Below are 22,705 nucleotides of genomic sequence, written 5' to 3'. Positions count from 1 at the left end.
TAATTCCATTCTCTACGGTTTCCATGGTAGGGCCGAGGCTTCTCCAAGGCCATGACAGCCAAGGAGGCCCAGGCGTTTGTGGGGGACATCCCCTACTTTGTCAACACCCTACAAGATGACAAGCTGTTCCTGGACCCCCCATCCAGCCAGCCCCGGGCCCTCTCCAAACGTCACCGCAGACGCAGAGACACCAGCTCCGACCCATTGGACCTGCTTGTGAGAATACACACACACACACACACTGGACGACACAGGTACATTGATCTGTCTTAGCTATCTTTTCATTTATCTGCAGTTTCCTGAAGATGGGTAATTAAATTCTGCCTGCCAAAATAGATTCAGAGTCATTTGGTGTTAGGGAAACGTAATGTTAAAAGTTGTCAATATTTTATTGAAGACATTCTCCTATCTACAGTGTTGATGATAACTCTCCTGCTGTGACCTGTGTGTTTCAGATTAAGTTTGGGAATGGAGAATGGGTGGTGGGCTCTGTGCACTACGAGAGGAAGAACGAGGTATCTCTCTTAATCATCCCTGCAGTCATCGTCCCCATGCTACTCATCATCCTCATTTCTGTCTACTGCTACAGGTAAGCTACGCAACCAGCATACCGGACAGTACACCATACACCACAGCATACCGGACAGTACACCATACACCACAGCATACCGGACAGTACACCATACACCACAGCATACCGGACAGTACACCATACACCACAGCATACCGGACAGTACAACATACACCACAGCATACCGGACAGTACACCATACACCACAGCATACCGGACAGTACACCATACACCACAGCATACCGGACAGTACACCATACCACCTTTCTCCATGCACGTGTGGCCGACAACTTCAGTTGGTGTCACGGAGCCAAGCCAGCTGAATGATGCACACTTGACAGAAATGTACAATGTTACGTGTGTGTGTGTGTGTGTGTGTTTGCGTGCGTGCGTGCGTGCGTGTGTAACCAGGTAAGCCAGTTGAGAACAAGTTCTCATTTACTACTGCGATCTGGCCACGATAAAGCAAAGCAGTGCGACACGAACAACAACAGAGTTACACATGGAATAAACAAACATACAGTCAATAATACAATAGAAAAGGTATATACAGTGTGTGCAAATGAGGTAGGATAATACTCCCGTAAGGCAATAAATAGACCATAGTAGCGAAATAATTACAATATAGCAATATGTGTGTGTGCGCGTAGGAGGAAGAGCCAGCAGGCTGAGAGAGAGTATGAGAAGGTGAAACACCAGCTGGAGAATCTGGAGGAGAGTGTACGAGACCGCTGCAAGAAAGAGTTCACAGGTACTACATTATAACCACAGCTGTTAAGCAGAACTGCCAAGGGTCTTCATTACACAATATTTTACATAATTATACATTCCTTCTACTTCATATGAAGTTCTTCATCGACACATTCATCTGCTTGGCACTTTTTCTTTATCCAAATCTGTCCCAGGAGTTGGTTCAGCACTTCGGTTGCTTTCTCAGAGTCTGACGGCTTCTGGAGGTGTTCCTTTAGGTCATGGTGCTTTCCCGTTTTTCAGTTTTTGGATGGCTTTCTTTATTTCATGTTTACTGGGAAGTTTTGCTTGATATTCATGGCACAAAAGTAACTCACACACTATTGCACAATTGAAGGTGTTTAAAGCTGCAATCCTTAATTGAAACATTGGCAAAGTGTTCTCCCCGCCACAGTTTCAGTAAAAAGCTGAGGGATGGGGCTGGAGAAATGCAACCACTCTCAAATCCATAGACTACGCTGTTGATACAAGGTCTGACCATGCATCATATCAACATTTAGTTTGAACCATGTTCTTAGGCTATACAGTGGTTGTTTACACTTACTTTGTTTACAAACATTGGAGTAAAACAAGATTTTATTTTGGGTTCTGATCCATGATTTATCTATACAGCACATTCTGAAAGTATTCAGACCCCTTCCCTTTCTCCACATTTTGTTACGTTACAGACTGATTCTAAAATGGATTAAATTATTGTTTCCCTCATCAATCTACATGCAATACCCCATAATGACTAAGCGAAAACAGTTGTTTATTTTGCTATTTATTTCCAGACCCTTTGCTATGAGACTAAAAATTTGCTCAGGTGCATCCTGTTTCCATTGATCATTCTTGAGATGTTTCTACAAGTTCATTGGAGTCTACCTGTGGTAAAGTCAATTGATTGGACATGATTTGGAAAGGCACCAACCTGTCTATATAAGGTCCCACAGTTGACAGTGCATGTCAGAGCAAAAACCAAGACATAGGTGTGATTTCGGGACGAGTCTCTGAATGTCATTGAGTGGCCCAGCCAGAGCCCGGACTTGGACCCAATTAAACATCTCTGGAGAGACCTGAAAATAACTGTGCAGCGACACTCCCCATCCAACCTGACAGAGCTTGAGAGGATCTGCAGAGAAGAATGGGAGAAACTCTCCAAATGCAGGTGTGCCAAGCTTGTAGGGTAATACCCAAGAAGACTTGAGGACTGTAATCGCTGCCATAAGTGCTTCAACAAAGTACTGAGTAAAGGGTCTGAATACTTATGTAAATGTGTTTTTTGTGTGTTTTTTTGTGTTTTTTTATACATTTGCAACTGTTTCTAAAAACCTGTTTTTGCTTTGTCATTATGGGGTATTGTGTGTAGATTGATGAGGGGAGGGGGACAATTGAATCCATTTTAGAATAAGGCTGTAACGTAACAAATGTGGAAAAAGTCAAGGGTTCTGAATACTTTACAAATGCACTGTACACTAGATGACTGATAGGGGTACTGTTTTGAAGCCACCGTGCCTCCATCTTGGCACTCCCCAACCATTGTTACAAGTATTTCTAAAGCTATAGAAATACATTTCATTAATGTCTACATTCATTTTTGCCACGTTTATTATATTAGACACCTTAATGCATACTTTTAAATTATATTCTGTGAGCTAAACATAAAAAAAACATATAAAAACATTTTCATTAAAGTATAATGTTTTGAGATTACTAATGTTACTGTTCCCACTACAACAGAAAATGTGTAGGAATAACATTGTTTAAATCCCACATGTGTATCTGCAATTCCACATGTGAAAGTGAGATTTTAATAGTTTGAGTTTTCTAACATGTGAAACTGCATTTCACATATGAGGTGAAGACATGTTATTCTCCTCACATGTGAAAAGCTGGTGTTAACATGTGAACTCTAAATGTAACATGCGCGGAAATATGTTTTTGCTTGTGAAATTTAAGCTCAACATGTGAAAAAAGCTATTTCGCATTTTTCTTGTAAGGGAGTAAATGTTTACTGTATGTTGCTCAAAAGTCTAAGGATGAGGACATGTGCAAAGTACTTAGATGTTTCTTTGTCTCTCCCCTGTCAGACCTGATGATAGAGATGGAGGACCATACCAACGACCTGAGCGAGGGGCGAATCCCCTTCCTGGACTATAAGACCTACACGGACCGCGTCTTCTTCCTGCCCTCCAAGGACGGGGCCAATGATGTGATGATCACGGGCAAGCTGGACATCCCTGAGGCACGGAAGGCCATCGTGGCCCAGGCCCTCAACCAGTTCTCCAACCTGCTCAACTCCAAAACCTTCCTCATTAACGTAAGGCACATTGAGCCTAGCCAAATAATATATCTGCTTGTATTTCAGTAGTCTAAAGAGGCTTTCTCTTCTTGTTTCCCTGATCTTAATCTGCGCTGATCTAAAAGAAACGATGAAAGGTGGAAGCTGTGTTGGATGCCTGTTGGATATATTGGTGGCCTGTATATGTGTTATGCCGTCACCAGTCCAATCTGTTCATATTAGAGCAGATGAAGGAAAGGAGACCTGGAGAGATGGCTATTTCAGATGATTGCGATCTCCCTTCCATTGTTTGAGTTGGAAGATTTACCAACAGTTCATGTGAACTGGATTGTCGTTAACTGGGTCTTCTGTCAATCTTCATTGTGTGTGTAGTTCATCAAGACTCTGGAGGGCCGTCCAGACTTCAACGCCCGGGCCAAGGTGTACTTTGCCTCCCTGCTGACGGTGGCTCTGCACGGGAAGCTGGAGTACTACACTGACATCATGAGGACCTTGCTGCTGGAGCTCATGGGGAACTATGTCGACAGCAAGAACCCCAAACTCATGCTGCGCAGGTCAGGGGTATTACTCTCTAGCTTTAGGTTCTGTTTGCTTTAGTTTTGGTAGGTTAAGTTTTGTTAGTTTTAGTTTTGAAAGCTGTAGCTTTAGTTTTGCTAGATTTAGTTTTGGTAGCTTTAGCTTTGGTGGCTTTAGTTTTGGTAGCTTAAGTTTTGGTAGCTTTAGCTCTGGTATCTTTAGCTTTGGTGGCTTTAGTTTCGGTAGATTTAGTTCTACTAGCGTATGTTCTGGTTTCCCATGGCAGCCAACATCACACCTAACCGCCAGTGGCTTGTCCGTTTAGCCTACAACACCAGCGTTGGAGACAGTGGCCATCTCCAGTTCACAGCAGAAAGGAGATCCTGAACAGAGCCTGGTTGTCTAGTGTAACAGAACCTGGGGTTGTGTCATGTCAACTGTCAACTGTGCTCGGCAGTGTTTGAGTGGCTGTGCTGCAGTACAACATGTGTAATTATCTCCAATGGAGGAGCTAATTATGCTGATTGGTCCATTGTTCTAACATCCTCCACATACACATAACTGTTCATTGGATGTGCTAATGCCTGACAATAGGTCCTGTGAATGGAGAGGGGTTACAGCAGTTCATTCTAAAGGTTGCTTTTTTATTGGTATTGTGAGATGTGTCAGTCACTCTTTTGTTTTGTCCTGTAGGTCGGAGACTGTAATAGAAATGTTGAGATGTGTCACTCAGCCCTGTGTTTTGTCCTGTCCTGCAGGTCGGAGACCGTTGTGGAGAGGATGCTGTGTAATTGGATGTCCATCTGTCTTTACCAGTTCCTCAAGGTGATGACATGACACTCTTTCATTCAATATATTGCTGATATGTCATTAGTATGTGTGTGTGCGTTAAGGAGCCTCCTGAGTTAAGAAAAACATTATTTTTGTGGACATTTCATATTATGTGAAGAGTGTCAGAGATGCAACAATGTAGCGAGTGTTCTGACTGCACTCTGACCCCCTGTGTTGTCAACAGGACTCTGCAGGGGAGCCCTTGTACAAACTGTTCCGAGCCATCAAGCACCAGATCGAGAAAGGTCCAGTAGACGCCAGAGTGAAGAAGGCCAAGTACACCCTGAACGACACGGGCCTGCTGGGAGACGACGTGGAGTACTGCGTTCTGGTGAGTGACGCCACACCGTTACCACGGTTACCCCCCTGACAACAGCTACCACTGCTATTGTGTTCTTCCGAGTCTGTTCTGACTGCCTTTTCACTGACTGCCCTGATCGCAATTATGTGTCGCATCCATGAACCCTTTTATCTTTTTTATACTGCGTCTACACTGTACCAATTCAAGACCCTTTATGTCACGTTATACTGTGCCTACCGTACCTAGACTGTACCTATTCAAGACCCTTTATGTCACGTTATACTGTGCCTACCGTACCTACACTGAACCAATTCAAGACCCTTTATGTCACGTTATACTGTGCCTACCGTACCTACACTGAACCAATTCAAGACCCTTTATGTCACGTTATACTGTGCTTACCGTACCTACACTGTACCAAGTCAAGACCCTTTATGTCACGTTATACTGTGCCTACCGTACCTACACTGTACCAATTCAAGGCCCTTTATGTCACGTTATACTGTGCCTACTTACACTGTACCAATTCAAGACCCTTTATGTCACGTTATACTGTGCCTACCGTACCTACACTGAACCAATTCAAGGCCCTTTATGTCACGTTATACTGTGCCTACCTACACTGTACCAATTCAAGACCCTTTATGTCACGTTATACTGTGCCTACCGTACCTACACTGTACCAATTCAAGAACACTGAACCAATTCAAGACCCTTTATGTCACATTATACTGTGCCTACCGTACCTACACTGAACCAATTCAAGGCCCTTTATGTCACGTTATACTGTGCCTACCGTACCTACACTGTACCAATTCAAGACCCTTTATGTCACATTATACTGTGCCTACTTACACTGTACCAATTCAAGACCCTTTATGTCACGTTATACTGTGCCTACCGTACCTACACTGTACCAATTCAAGGCCCTTTATGTCACGTTATACTGTGCCTACCGTACCTACACTGAACCAATTCAAGACCCTTTATGTCACATTATACTGTGCCTACTTACACTGTACCAATTCAAGACCCTTTATGTCACGTTATACTGTGCCTACCGTACCTACACTGTACCAAGTCAAGGCCCTTTATGTCACGTTATACTGTGCCTACCGTACCTACACTGTACCAATTCAAGACCCTTTATGTCACATTATACTGTGCCTACCGTACCTACACTGTACCAAGTCAAGACCCTTTATGTCACATTATACTGTGCCTACCTACACTGTACCAATTCAAGGCCCTTTATGTCACGTTATACTGTGCCTACCGTACCTACACTGTACCAATTCAAGGCCCTTTATGTCACGTTATACTGTGCCTACCGTACCTACACTGTACCAATTCAAGGCCCTTTATGTCACGTTAATCTGTGCCTACCGTACCTACACTGTACCAATTCAAGGACCTTTATGTCACGTTATACTGTGCCTACCGTACCTACACTGTACCAATTCAAGGCCCTTTATGTCACGTTATATATGCCTACCGTACCTACACTGAACCAATTCAAGACCCTTTATGTCACGTTATACTGTGCCTACCGTACCTACACTGTACATTTACATTTACATTTAAGTCATTTAGCAGACGCTCTTATCCAGAGCGACTTACAAATTGGTGCGTTCACCTTATGACATCCAGTGGAACTGCCACTTTACAATAGTGCATCTAAATCTTTTAAGAGGGGGGGGGGATTACTTTATCCTATCCTAGGTATTCCTTAAAGAGGTGGGGTTTCAGGTGTCTCCGGAAGGTGGTGATTGACTCCGCTGTCCTGGCGTCGTGAGGGAGTTTGTTCCACCATTGGGGGGCCAGAGCAGCGAACAGTTTTGACTGGGCTGAGCGGGAACTGTACTTCCTCAGTGGTAGGGAGGCGAGCAGGCCAGAGGTGGATGAACGCAGTGCCCTTGTTTGGGTGTAGGGCCTGATCAGAGCCTGGAGGTACTGAGGTGCCGTTCCCCTCACAGCTCCGTAGGCAAGCACCATGGTCTTGTAGCGGATGCGAGCTTCAACTGGAAGCCAGTGGAGAGAGCGGAGGAGCGGGGTGACGTGAGAGAACTTGGGAAGGTTGAACACCAGACGGGCTGCGGCGTTCTGGATGAGCTGTAGGGGTTTAATGGCACAGGCAGGGAGCCCAGCCAACAGCGAGTTGCAGTAATCCAGACGGGAGATGACAAGTGCCTGGATTAGGACCTGCGGCGCTTCCTGTGTGAGGCAGGGTCGTACTCTGCGGATGTTGTAGAGCATGAACCTACAGGAACGGGCCACCGCCTTGATGTTATTTGAGAACGACAGGGTGTTGTCCAGGATCACGCCAAGGTTCTTAGCGCTCTGGGAGGAGGACACAATGGAGTTGTCAACCGTGATGGCGAGATCATGGAACGGGCAGTCCTTCCCCGGGAGGAAGAGCAGCTCCGTCTTGCCGAGGTTCAGCTTGAGGTGATGATCCGTCATCCACACTGATATGTCTGCCAGACATGCAGAGATGCGATTCGCCACCTGGTCGTCAGAAGGGGAAAGGAGAAGATTAATTGTGTGTTGTCTGCATAGCAATGATAGGAGAGACCATGTGAGGTTATGACAGAGCCAAGTGACTTGGTGTATAGCGAGAATAGGAGAGGGCCTAGAACAGAGCCCTGGGGGACACCAGTGGTGAGAGCACGTGGTGAGGAGACAGATTCTCGCCACGCCACCTGGTAGGAGCGACCTTTCAGGTAGGACGCAATCCAAGCGTGGGCCGCGCCGGAGATGCCCAACTCGGAGAGGGTGGAGAGGAGGATCTGATGGTTCACAGTATCGAAGGCAGCCGATAGGTCTAGAAGGATGAGAGCAGAGGAGAGAGAGTTAGCTTTAGCAGTGCGGAGCGCCTCCGTGATACAGAGAAGAGCAGTCTCAGTTGAATGACTAGTCTTGAAACCTGACTGATTTGGATCAAGAAGGTCATTCTGAGAGAGATAGCGGGAGAGCTGGCCAAGGACGGCACGTTCAAGAGTTTTGGAGAGAAAAGAAAGAAGGGATACTGGTCTGTAGTTGTTGACATCGGAGGGATCGAGTGTAGGTTTTTTCAGAAGGGGTGCAACTCTCGCTCTCTTGAAGACGGAAGGGACGTAGCCAGCGGTCAGGGATGAGTTGATGAGCGAGGTGAGGTAAGGGAGAAGGTCTCCGGAAATGGTCTGGAGAAGAGAGGAGGGGATAGGGTCAAGCGGGCAGGTTGTTGGGCGGCCGGCCGTCACAAGACGCGAGATTTCATCTGGAGAGAGAGGGGAGAAAGAGGTCAGAGCACAGGGTAGGGCAGTGTGAGCAGAACCAGCGGTGTCGTTTGACTTAGCAAACGAGGATCGGATGTCGTCGACCTTCTTTTCAAAATGGTTGACGAAGTCATCTGCAGAGAGGGAGGAGGGAGGGGGAGGAGGATTCAGGAGGGAGGAGAAGGTGGCAAAGAGCTTCCTAGGGTTAGAGGCAGATGCCAGGGAACCTGGAGGGCGATAAATGATACGGATGTTAAGCTTGAAAGGGCTGGTAACTGTGACAGCATGGAATTCAAAGGAGGCGATAGACAGATGGGTAAGGGGAGAAAGAGAGAATGACCACTTGGGAGAGATGAGGATCCCGGTGCCACCACCCCGCTGACCAGAAGCTCTCGGGGTGTGCGAGAACACGTGGGCGGACGAAGAGAGAGCAGTAGGAGTAGCAGTGTTATCTGTGGTGATCCATGTTTCCGTCAGTGCCAAGAAGTCGAGGGACTGGAGGGAGGCATAGGCTGAGATGAACTCTGCCTTGTTGGCCGCAGATCGGCAGTTCCAGAGGCTACCGGAGACCTGAAACTCCACGTGGGTCGTGCGCGCTGGGACCACCAGATTAGGTGGCCGCGTGCCACTTGGTGTGGAGCGTTTGTATGGTCTGTGCAGAGAGGAGAGAACAGGGATAGACAGACACATAGTTGACAGGCTACAGAAGAGGCTACGCTAATGCAAAGGAGATTGGAATGACAAGTGGACTACACGTCTCGAATGTTCAGAAAGTTAAGCTTACGTAGCAAGAATCTTATTGACTAAAATGATTAAAATGATACAGTACTGCTGAAGTAGGCTAGCTGGCAGTGGCTGCGTTGTTGACTTTGTAGGCTAGCTGGCAGTGGCTGCGTTGTTGACACTACACTAATCAAGTCGTTCCGTTGGGTGTGATAGTTTCGACAGTGCTGCTATTCGGGGGCTAGCTGGCTAGCTAGCAGTGTTGATTACGTTACGTTGCGTTAAAAGAACGACAATAGCTGGCTAGCTAACCTAGAAAATCGCTCTAGACTACACAATTATCTTTGATACAAAGACGGCTATGTAGCTAGCTATGTAGCTAGCTACGATCAAACAAATCAAACCGTTGTACTGTAATGAAATGAAATGAAAATGTGATACTACCTGTGGAGCGAAGCGGAATGCGACCGGGTTGTTGAGTGAGGAAGTGCAATTCAAGGCCCTTTATGTCACGTTATACTGTGCCTACCGTACCTACACTGTACCAATTCAAGGCCCTTTATGTCACGTTATACTGTGCCTACCGTACCTACACTGTACCAATTCAAGGCCCTTTATGTCACGTTATACTGTGCCTACCGTACCTACACTGAACCAATTCAAGACCCTTTATGTCACGTTATACTGTGCCTACCGTACCTACACTGAACCAATTCAAGACCCTTTATGTCACGTTATATTGTGCCTACCGTACCTACACTGAACCAATTCAAGGCCCTTTATGTCACGTTATACTGTGCCTACCGTACCTACACTGTACCAATTCAAGGCCCTTTATGTCACGTTATACTGTGCCTACCGTACCTACACTGTACCAATTCAAGGCCCTTTATGTCACGTTATACTGTGCCTACCGTACCTACACTGAACCAATTCAAGACCCTTTATGTCACATTATATTGTGCCTACCGTACCTACACTGAACCAATTCAAGGCCCTTTATGTCACGTTATACTGTGCCTACCGTACCTACACTGTACCAATTCAAGATCCTTTATGTCACGTTATACTGTGCCTACCGTACCTACACTGTACCAATTCAAGGCCCTTTATGTCACGTTATACTGTGCCTACCGTACCTACACTGAACCAATTCAAGACCCTTTATGTCACATTATACTGTGCCTACTTACACTGTACCAATTCAAGACCCTTTATGTCACGTTATACTGTGCCTACCGTACCTACACTGAACCAATTCAAGACCCTTTATGTCACGTTATACTGTGCCTACCTACACTGTACCAATTCAAGACCCTTTATGTCACATTATACTGTGCCTACCGTACCTACACTGAACCAATTCAAGACCCTTTATGTCACGTTATACTGTGCCTACCGTACCTACACTGTACCAATTCAAGACCCTTTATGTCACGTTATACTGTGCCTACCGTACCTACACTGAACCAATTCAAGGCCCTTTATGTCACGTTATACTGTGCCTACCGTACCTACACTGTACCAAGTCAAGACCCTTTATGTCACGTTATACTGTGCCTACCGTACCTACACTGAACCAATTCAAGACCCTTTATGTCACATTATACTGTGCCTACCGTACCTACACTGTACCAAGTCAAGACCCTTTATGTCACGTTATACTGTGCCTACCGTACCTACACTGAACCAATTCAAGACCCTTTATGTCACATTATACTGTGCCTACCGTACCTACACTGTACCAAGTCAAGACCCTTTATGTCACGTTATACTGTGCCTACCGTACCTACACTGAACCAATTCAAGACCCTTTATGTCACATTATACTGTGCCTACCGTACCTACACTGAACCAATTCAAGGCCCTTTATGTCACGTTATACTGTGCCTACCGTACCTACACTGTACCAATTCAAGACCCTTTATGTCACGTTATACTGTGCCTACCGTACCTACACTGTACCAATTCAAGGCCCTTTATGTCACGTTATACTGTGCCTACCGTACCTACACTGAACCAATTCAAGACCCTTTATGTCACATTATACTGTGCCTACTTACACTGTACCAATTCAAGACCCTTTATGTCACGTTATACTGTGCCTACCGTACCTACACTGAACCAATTCAAGACCCTTTATGTCACATTATACTGTGCCTACCGTACCTACACTGTACCAAGTCAAGACCCTTTATGTCACATTATACTGTGCCTACCGTACCTACACTGTACCAAGTCAAGACCCTTTATGTCACGTTATACTGTGCCTACCGTACCTACACTGTACCAAGTCAAGACCCTTTATGTCACATTATACTGTGCCTACCGTACCTACACTGTACCAAGTCAAGACCCTTTATGTCACGTTATACTGTGCCTACCGTACCTACACTGTACCAAGTCAAGACCCTTTATGTCACGTTATACTGTGCCTACCGTACCTACACTGTACCAATTCAAGACCCTTTATGTCACATTATACTGTGCCTACCGTACCTACACTGTACCAAGTCAAGACCCTTTATGTCACATTATACTGTGCCTACCGTACCTACACTGTACCAAGTCAAGACCCTTTATGTCACGTTATACTGTGCCTACCGTACCTACACTGTACCAAGTCAAGACCCTTTATGTCACGTTATACTGTGCCTACCGTACCTACACTGTACCAATTCAAGACCCTTTATGTCACATTATACTGTGCCTACCTACACTGTACCAATTCAAGGCCCTTTATGTCACGTTATACTGTGCCTACCGGTACACTGAACCAATTCAAGACCCTTTATGTCACATTATACTGTGCCTACCGTACCTACACTGTACCAATTCAAGACCCTTTATGTCACGTTATACTGTGCCTACCGTACCTACACTGTACCAATTCAAGACCCTTTATGTCACGTTATACTGTGCCTACCGTACCTACACTGAACCAATTCAAGGCCCTTTATGTCACGTTATACTGTGCCTACCGTACCTACACTGTACCAATTCAAGACCCTTTATGTCACGTTATACTGTGCCTACCGTACCTACACTGTACCAATTCAAGGCCCTTTATGTCACGTTATACTGTGCCTACCGTACCTACACTGTACCAATTCAAGACCCTTTATGTCACGTTATACTGTGCCTACCGTACCTACACTGAACCAATTCAAGACCATTTATGTCACATTATACTGTGCCTACCTACACTGTACCAAGTCAAGACCCTTTATGTCACGTTATACTGTGCCTACCTACACTGTACCAATTCAAGACGCTTTATGTCACATTATACTGTGCCTACCTACACTGTACCAATTCAAGACCCTTTATGTCACATTATACTGTGCCTACCGTACCTACACTGTACCAATTCAAGGCCCTTTATGTCACGTTATACTGTGCCTACCGTACCTACACTGTACCAATTCAAGGCCCTTTATGTCACGTTATACTGTGCCTACCGTACCTACACTGTACCAATTCAAGACCCTTTATGTCACGTTATACTGTGCCTACCGTACCTACACTGTACCAATTCAAGGCCCTTTATGCCACGTTATACTGTGCCTACCGTACCTACACTGAACCAATTCAAGACCCTTTATGTCACGTTATACTGTGCCTACCGTACCTACACTGAACGAATTCAAGACCCTTTATGTCACGTTATACTGTGCCTACCGTACCTACACTGAACCAATTCAAGGCCCTTTATGTCACGTTATACTGTGCCTACCGACCCCTTTACCTACACTGTACCAATTCAAGGCCCTTTATGTCACGTTATACTGTGCCTACCGTACCTACACTGAACCAATTCAAGACCCTTTATGTCACATTATACTGTGCCTACTTACACTGTACCAATTCAAGACCCTTTATGTCACGTTATACTGTGCCTACCGTACCTACACTGAACCAATTCAAGACCCTTTATGTCACGTTATACTGTGCCTACCGTACCTACACTGAACCAATTCAAGACCCTTTATGTCACATTATACTGTGCCTACCGTACCTACACTGTACCAAGTCAAGACCCTTTATGTCACATTATACTGTGCCTACCGTACCTACACTGTACCAAGTCAAGACCCTTTATGTCACGTTATACTGTGCCTACCGTACCTACACTGTACCAAGTCAAGACCCTTTATGTCACATTATACTGTGCCTACCGTACCTACACTGTACCAAGTCAAGACCCTTTATGTCACGTTATACTGTGCCTACCGTCAAGACCTACACTGTACCAAGTCAAGACCCTTTATGTCACGTTATACTGTGCCTACCGTACCTACACTGTACCAATTCAAGACCCTTTATGTCACATTATACTGTGCCTACCGTACCTACACTGTACCAAGTCAAGACCCTTTATGTCACATTATACTGTGCCTACCGTACCTACACTGTACCAAGTCAAGACCCTTTATGTCACGTTATACTGTGCCTACCGTACCTACACTGTACCAAGTCAAGACCCTTTATGTCACGTTATACTGTGCCTACCGTACCTACACTGTACCAATTCAAGACCCTTTATGTCACATTATACTGTGCCTACCTACACTGTACCAATTCAAGGCCCTTTATGTCACGTTATACTGTGCCTACCGGTACACTGAACCAATTCAAGACCCTTTATGTCACATTATACTGTGCCTACACTGTACCAATTCAAGACCTACACTGTACCAATTCAAGACCCTTTATGTCACGTTATACTGTGCCTACCGTACCTACACTGAACCAATTCAAGGCCCTTTATGTCACGTTATACTGTGCCTACCGTACCTACACTGAACCAATTCAAGACCCTTTATGTCACGTTATACTGTGCCTACCGTACCTACACTGTACCAATTCAAGACCCTTTATGTCACGTTATACTGTGCCTACCGTACCTACACTGTACCAATTCAAGGCCCTTTATGTCACGTTATACTGTGCCTACCGTACCTACACTGTACCAATTCAAGACCCTTTATGTCACGTTATACTGTGCCTACCGTACCTACACTGAACCAATTCAAGACCATTTATGTCACATTATACTGTGCCTACCGTACCTACACTGTACCAAGTCAAGACCCTTTATGTCACGTTATACTGTGCCTACCTACACTGTACCAATTCAAGACGCTTTATGTCACATTATACTGTGCCTACCTACACTGTACCAATTCAAGACCCTTTATGTCACATTATACTGTGCCTACCGTACCTACACTGTACCAATTCAAGGCCCTTTATGTCACGTTATACTGTGCCTACCGTACTGTGCCTACACTGTACCAATTCAAGGCCCTTTATGTCACGTTATACTGTGCCTACCGTACCTACACTGTACCAATTCAAGACCCTTTATGTCACGTTATACTGTGCCTACCGTACCTACACTGTACCAATTCAAGACCCTTTATGTCACGTTATACTGTGCCTACCGTACCTACACTGAACCAATTCAAGACCCTTTATGTCACGTTATACTGTGCCTACGTACCTACACTGAACCAATTCAAGACCCTCACACTGAACTGTACCAATTCAAGACCCTTTATGTCACGTTATACTGTGCCTACCGTACCTACACTGAACCAATTCAAGGCCCTTTATGTCACGTTATACTGTGCCTACCGTACCTACACTGTACCAATTCAAGGCCCTTTATGTCACGTTATACTGTGCCTACCGTACCTACACTGTACCAATTCAAGACCCTTTATGTCACATTATACTGTGCCTACCGTACCTACACTGTACCAATTCAAGACCCTTTATGTCACGTTATACTGTGCCTACCGTACCTACACTGTACCAATTCAAGACCCTTTATGTCACATTATACTGTGCCTACCTACACTGTACCAATTCAAGACCCTTTATGTCACATTATACTGTGCCTACCGTACCTACACTGTACCAAGTCAAGACCCTTTATGTCACATTATACTGTGCCTACCGTACCTACACTGTACCAATTCAAGACCCTTTATGTCACGTTATACTGTGCCTACACTGAACCAATTCAAGACCCTTTATGTCACACTGAACCAATTCAAGACCCTTTATGTCACATTATACTGTGCCTACCTACACTGTACCAATTCAAGACCCTTTATGTCACGTTATACTGTGCCTACCGTACCTACACTGTACCAATTCAAGGCCCTTTATGTCACGTTATACTGTGCCTACCGTACCTACACTGAACCAATTCAAGACCCTTTATGTCACGTTATACTGTGCCTACACTGAACCAATTCAAGACCCTACACTGAACCAATTCAAGACCCTTTATGTCACATTATACTGTGCCTACCGTACCTACACTGAACCAATTCAAGACCCTTTATGTCACGTTATACTGTGCCTACCGTACCTACACTGTACCAATTCAAGACCCTTTATGTCACGTTATACTGTGCCTACGTACCTACACTGTACCAATTCAAGGCCCTTTATGTCACGTTATACTGTGCCTACCGTTATACTGTGCCTACACTGAACCAATTCAAGACCCTTTATGTCACATTATACTGTGCCTACCGTTATACCTACACTGAACCAATTCAAGGCCCTTTATGTCACGTTATACTGTGCCTACCAATTACCTACACTGTACCAATTCAAGACCCTTTATGTCACGTTATACTGTGCCTACCGTACCTACACTGTACCAATTCAAGACCCTTTATGTCACGTTATACTGTGCCTACCGTACCTACACTGAACCAATTCAAGACCCTTTATGTCACGTTATACTGTGCCTACCTACACTGTACCAATTCAAGACCCTTTATGTCACATTATACTGTGCCTACCGTACCTACACTGAACCAATTCAAGACCCTTTATGTCACGTTATACTGTGCCTACCGTACCTACACTGTACCAATTCAAGACCCTTTATGTCACGTTATACTGTGCCTACCGTACCTACACTGTACCAAGTCAAGACCCTTTATGTCACTTTATGTCACATTATACTGTGCCTACCGTACCTACACTGAACCAATTCAAGACCCTTTATGTCACGTTATACTGTGCCTACCGTACCTACACTGAACCAATTCAAGACCCTTTATGTCACGTTATACTGTGCCTACCGTACCTACACTGAACCAATTCAAGACCCTTTATGTCACGTTATACTGTGCCTACCGTACCTACACTGAACCAATTCAAGACCCTTTATGTCACGTTATACTGTGCCTACCGAATTACCTACACTGAACCAATTCAAGACCCTTTATGTCACGTTATACTGTGCCTACCGTACCTACACTGAACCAATTCAAGACCCTTTATGTCACATTATACTGTGCCTACCTACACTGAACCAATTCAAGACCCTTTATGTCACGTTATACTGTGCCTACCGTACCTACACTGAACCAATTCAAGACCCTTTATGTCACGTTATACTGTGCCTACCGTACCTACACTGAACCAATTCAAGACCCTTTATGTCACGTTATACTGTGCCTACCGTACCTACACTGAACCAATTCAAGACCCTTTATGTCACGTTATACTGTGCCTACCGTACCTACACTGAACCAATTCAAGACCCTTTATGTCACGTTATACTGTGCCTACCGTACCTACACTGAACCAATTCAAGACCCTTTATGTCACGTTATACTGTGCCTACCGTACCTACACTGTACCAAGTCAAGGCCCTTTATGTCACGTTATACTGTGCCTACCGTACCTACACTGAACCAATTCAAGACCCTTTATGTCACGTTATACTGTGCCTACCGTACCTACACTGTACCAATTCAAGGCCCTTTATGTCACGTTATACTGTGCCTACCGTACCTACACTGTACCAATTCAAGACCCTTTATGTCACGTTATACTGTGCCTACTTACACTGTACCAATTCAAGACCCTTTATGTCACGTTATACTGTGCCTACTTACACTGAACCAATTCAAGACCCTTTATGTCACGTTATACTGTGCCTACCGTACCTACACTGAACCAATTCAAGACCCTTTATGTCACGTTATACTGTGCCTACCGTATCTACACTGTACCAATTCAAGACCCTTTATGTCACGTTATACTGTGCCTACCGTACCTACACTGTACCAATTCAAGACCCTTTATGTCACATTATACTGTTTCTACCGTACCTACACTGTACCAATTCAATATATATGTATGTATATTTATATATATATTTCTGTATATAGGCTACCTACACCGTAGCAATTCAAGTTCTGACTCACTGTATATAGGCTACCTACACCGTAGCAATTCAAGTTCTGACTCACTGTATATAGCCTATCTTCGTCAGAAGTACCTGTGTTTAACTAATGTGTTTTGCTAATAGCAGATAATTAGATCCCAGCTGTCTACCTAAGTAGAGAAATCCTGTGATAGTTCCTTTTTCAAGGACAATTATCAAATTATACACAATCACTGATCCTGTTGCGGTAGCTAGCATCCCGTGACTCATTGAGTTGAAGAAGAATGACAAAGTAATTACATAGTCTTTCTACGACAGACTTCTTTTTTCAATTACAAAGAATCTGTTGTATAATCTGTAGTCTCCCTGTCGAGTCGTCAGTTTGTTTGGATTCCGTCTGAGCTGCGAGCTGGGTCACCTGGCCAGAATGACGGGAGTGAGTCCCTTGCTGGCAGCTGCTCGTTAGGCAGACCAGAACGAGGTGACAGCACCTGTGAGCTGTCAAAGACTACCACCTGCCTACAGTAGTTGCCACGGTAACGTTGCCATTGCAGGCTCACCTCATGCATTTGGCTCTGTACCTCCTCTCAGACTCTGCAGGTGCTTGTGCACGGGGAGGGGCCAGACGTGACGCCCGTCAAGGTGTTGAACTGCGACACGGTGTCCCAGGTGAAGGAGAAGATCATCGAGGCGGTGTACAGGAACCTGCCCTACTCTCAGAGACCCAAGGTGGACAGCGTCACTCTGGGTGAGAAGAGAACACACACACCCACACATAGTATTCCCGACCCATGTGTTGTGAAGATACTGCATTTGAACACATTAACACCAGCAAGTCTGTAATGATGAGCACCATCTAGTAAGTGGAGTGGTGGTGGATGTCAATAGATTTGAGTCATGACTGGCAGGTGTTCTAAGCTGCTATTCTTGCCCCTGCCACAGAGTGGCGCCCTGGCTCCACAGGGCAGATCCTGTCAGACCTGGACCTGACGTCCCAGAAGGAGGGCAGATGGAGGCGCATCAACACACTGGCCCACTACAACGTGAGTCATCTAGAGACTGATCCGTTATGGGTCAGAGAGAAGTCTTAATTCAGCTCTTTGCTGGATACATGATGAAATAATGCCACAGGCGATATGCCCAATACACGTGACAGTGGCACTGTCTAATCAATGGCATGGAGTATGAAGTAGGTTCTGAAACCCAATGGCAGTCAGCTGACCTGAGTGACGATGTTGAGTTGTAGCTGAACACGGTGTGTGTTTTTCAGGTGCGAGACAACGCTACTCTAGTCCTGTCCCGGGTCCTTCACACTCAACAGAACTACGACCAGAACCAGGATAACCAAGAGGAGAGTAAGTGATCACTAGGGGATGCCAATAAGACATTATAAGGGGTCATGCATGCTGATGACAAGTCTCTCAATGCATTATAACCACATGATAATGCAATATGTGAGCTGGCATTAAGTAGTGTGTTACTGGAAGGTCAAATGATTTTTCTCTCTACTAGGAAACTCTTTGTTGGACGACGACAAGGTGTTCCACCTGGTTCGGCCTGATGAGCTGGATGAGATGAAGTCCAAGAGGGGCAGCATGAAGGACAAGTCCATGACCAAAGCCATCACTGAGATCTATCTCACACGACTGCTCTCTGTCAAGGTATAACTACACTACCAGGCTTAACTACAGTGTTCCGTACGTACAAAAGTCATAAGAAGGTTATATGAGGATTAGTCCATGAACAAAGCCACCAAGGAAATCTGTCTCACACCACTGGTCTTTGTCACGGTGGGCCTGCCATGTTTCAGTACAGTTACATTTCATTCGAGAAAGGGATCTTTGAGATTCATTCTCTAAGAAAAGCTCTTTGAGGATGCTATGTGATAATAAGTGATGGTCAGTCTTCGAACAAAACCTGGTTTGAAGGTGTGGGTCATAGACGCTGTGTAAATGACTGCGTCGCAGGTATCGGGCTGCACTAAGGTACTTGGCAGCTCCCTACCTCTCTGGCCTGCCTCGCACTGTGTCTGTTGGCCTGCCTGCACTGTGTCTGTTGGCCTGCCTCGCACTGTGTCTGTTGGCCTGCCTCGCACTGTGTCTGTTGGCCTGCCTCCTCTGTGCACTGTGTCTGTTGGCCTGCCTCGCACTGTGTCTGTTGTCTGCCTGCCTCGCACTGTGTCTGTTGGCCAGCTCTGTCTGTTGGCCTGCCTCGCGCTCTGTCTGTTGGCCTGCCTCGCACTGTGTCTGTTGGCCTGCCTCGCACTGTGTCTGTTGGCCAGCCTCGCGCTCTGTCTGTTGGCCTGCCTCGCACTGTGTCTGTTGGCCTGCCTCGCACTGTGTCTGTTGGCCTGCCTCGCACTGTGTCTGTTGGCCTGCCTCGCACTGTGTCTGTTGGCCTGCCTCGCGCTCTGTCTGTTGGGCCTGCCTGTGTCTGTTGGCCTGCCTCTGTCTGTTGGCCTGCCTCGCACTGTGTCTGTTGGCCTGCCTCGCACTGTGTCTGTTGGCCTGCCTCGCACTGTGTCTGTTGGCCTGCCTCGCACTGTGTCTGTTGGCCTGCCTCGCGCTGTGTCTGTTGGCCTGCCTCGCACTGTGTCTGTTGGCCTGCCTCGCACTGTGTCTGTTGGCCTGCCTCACGCTGTGTCTGTTGGTCTGCCTCCTTCCAGGGAACACTGCAGCAGTTTGTGGATGACTTCTTCCGCAGCGTGTTGTGTTCCGGGGCGGTGGTGCCGCCCGCCATCAAGTACTTCTTTGACTTCCTGGACGAGCAGGCGCTCAAACATGACAACGTGGATGAGGAGACCATCCACATCTGGAAGACCAACAGGTACACACACACACACACTTCCAGAGATTACTCTAAGAAACACACAGACTAAGTAATCAGTATGCGGAATGCAAATGTAAAAGTACTTCTATCTCTTCTGCATTCTCAGTCTGAGTGCTCCTGTGGCATTTTAAGTACATAAATTACTGTCAAGTTGGTTAAAGCTCAAGTATTCAATACAGTGTGTTGCATATAGATGTCAGTGATTGACTTGGCGATTGTGAGGATGGGAGATGAGTGATTTAATTATGCTACACCATATTCAGTTGGCGGGTGCTTGTTTTGTTTATCAAAACAACCGGGGCCTCTTGGATTAAATATGAATGTGTGTATCAGCCATAATGACAAACAAACATGGTAATTACGTCCCCAGCTAATTTAATTGTACCATTATATCACATCTCTTTTTTTTTTTGCCTTTGTTTTCTCAATGTCCTGGGAGGTGTTGCCAGCCAATATGAATTCCTATGCTAGTCTGTCTCAGTCGGTGCAGCCTTTAAAGTGATCAGGGAGAAGTACTCCTGGTCTATTGTAGCCTCGTTTGATATTCGGGACCAACTTCGTATTGGAGGATTTGTATGGATCTGTGTTTGGAATGCTCATTAGCACGCTTATTTACTTAAGCATTCTTTAAGTGTAGTTTACTTATGTTTTGAAGATGCAGGGTATTTGAAAGAGAAAGGGTTGCAGTTGGTTTGGCATGCCTGATGCATATGCGCTTTAAGTTGGACAAAAATAACTAACTTTCATCAATGGCTTGTACTATAATTTGGTTCCGCTGAATGGTGAAGATGTGTTTATACACTACGAGGTCCAGACTACCGCTGGTTTTCTGTTCTACCTGATAATTAATTGCACCCACCTGGTGTCCCAGGTGTAAATCAGTCCCTGATAAGAGAGTAAGAATGAAAAAAAAGATGTCATTTTTTTAGGGCTGTTGTTGGTCGATACTTGGTAGTTATTCTTGACCCCCTCCCCACCAGTTTGCCTCTGAGGTTCTGGGTGAACATCCTGAAGAACCCTCACTTCATCTTCGACGTCCACGTGACGGAGGTGGTGGACGCGTCACTATCCGTCATTGCTCAAACCTTCATGGATGCCTGCACCAAGAGTGAGCACAAACTCAGCAGGGTGAGTCCAAGGGGGAGGCGGAGGAGAGAGATGAGTAGGAGGAGAAAGAGGGAAGTGATGAGGTCAACATCTCTTAAAAGTTGTTTACCTCTAGTGAGGTAAAAGATAAGAGAACAATATAATGATCATATTTTTTTAATCTCCCCTAGGACTCTCCAAGTAACAAACTACTCTATGCAAAGGAGATCTCCACCTACAAGAAGATGGTTGATGAGTACGTATCGTCAGCAGTCCCCAATGACCTGAACAATTTGTTTAGATTCTTGCTACCAGTGCAGTCATATTCTGGGCTTGCATTGACGCTCGTCAGTATGTAATGTATAGAGATTATGATCGTATCTCTGTCTGTCTGTGTATAGTTACTACAAGGGCATCAGACAGATGGTATCAGTCAGCGACCAGGACATGAACACTCATCTGGCAGAGGTGTCTCGGGTAAGAAACACCTTTCTCTCTGCCTTCTATCTATGAATGCGTCCCAAATGGAACCCTATTCCCTGTATAGTGCATTATGTTTGACCAGGACCCACAGAGATATAGCCTGCGTCCCAAATGGAACCCTATTCCCTGTATAGTGCATTATGTTTGACCAGGACCCACAGAGATATAGGATGCGTCCCAAATGGAACCCTATTCCCTGTATAGTGCATTATGTTTGACCAGGACCCACAGAGATATAGGATGCGTCCCAAATGGAACCCTATTCCCTGTATAGTGCATTATGTTTGACCAGGACCCACAGAGATATAGGATGCGTCCCAAATGGAACCCTATTCCCTGTATAGTGCATTATGTTTGACCAGGACCCACAGAGATATAGGATGCGTCCCAAATGGAACCCTATTCCCTGTATAGTGCATTATGTTTGACCAGGACCCACAGAGATATAGCATGTGTCCCAAATGGAACCCTATTCCCTATGTAGGGGACTACTTTTGACTTAGCCCTATACGCCCAGTCAAAAGGCTGCTGGTCAAAAGTTGTACACTATGTAGAGAATAGGTTTCCATTTGGGACACAGCCCCATATCTCTGGTATTACTCTTAGTGGTGCACTATTCTAGACGTTAGTGAAGGTAACATTTTATAAAGTCGGTCATAGACGTGGTTCGTTCTGCTCTCTATAAGAATGTGTGACTCAAGCCATGATTTGTCTGTTGTTAAGATGCATCTCTGAATCCTATGTTGCGTCTCCCAGACTCACACAGACAAACTCAACATACAAGTGGCTCTGTATCAGCTCTACCAGTACGCGAGCAAATACTACGATGGGGTAAGAGGCCATTCACTTTACATTCCAGGGAGAATGCTGT

The 22,705-nt window shown here is 45.4% G+C and overlaps 1 protein-coding gene across 1 annotated transcript in view; it reads left to right on the top strand.

Annotated features, from left to right (window-relative positions):
* plxnb2b (plexin b2b) overlaps positions 1-22,705 on the top strand; it is a 182,807-nt gene that overhangs the window by 156,983 nt on the left and 3,119 nt on the right. Inside the window, 16 exon segments of the mRNA XM_029668355.2 lie at positions 31-216; positions 456-589; positions 1,222-1,322; positions 3,391-3,620; positions 3,975-4,156; positions 4,877-4,943; positions 5,134-5,280; positions 18,028-18,184; positions 18,379-18,479; positions 18,707-18,791; positions 18,949-19,097; positions 20,102-20,262; positions 21,246-21,393; positions 21,543-21,607; positions 21,753-21,828; positions 22,591-22,665. Of these exon segments, the coding sequence (XP_029524215.2) occupies positions 31-216; positions 456-589; positions 1,222-1,322; positions 3,391-3,620; positions 3,975-4,156; positions 4,877-4,943; positions 5,134-5,280; positions 18,028-18,184; positions 18,379-18,479; positions 18,707-18,791; positions 18,949-19,097; positions 20,102-20,262; positions 21,246-21,393; positions 21,543-21,607; positions 21,753-21,828; positions 22,591-22,665 (2,064 nt within the window).

This window comes from Oncorhynchus nerka, linkage group LG9a, assembly GCF_034236695.1.
Source record: "Oncorhynchus nerka isolate Pitt River linkage group LG9a, Oner_Uvic_2.0, whole genome shotgun sequence".
NCBI classification, from domain to species: Eukaryota; Metazoa; Chordata; class Actinopteri; order Salmoniformes; family Salmonidae; genus Oncorhynchus; species Oncorhynchus nerka.
The sequence above is the reverse complement of the archived record's forward strand: the minus strand, read 5'-3'. Positions and strand labels throughout refer to the sequence as shown.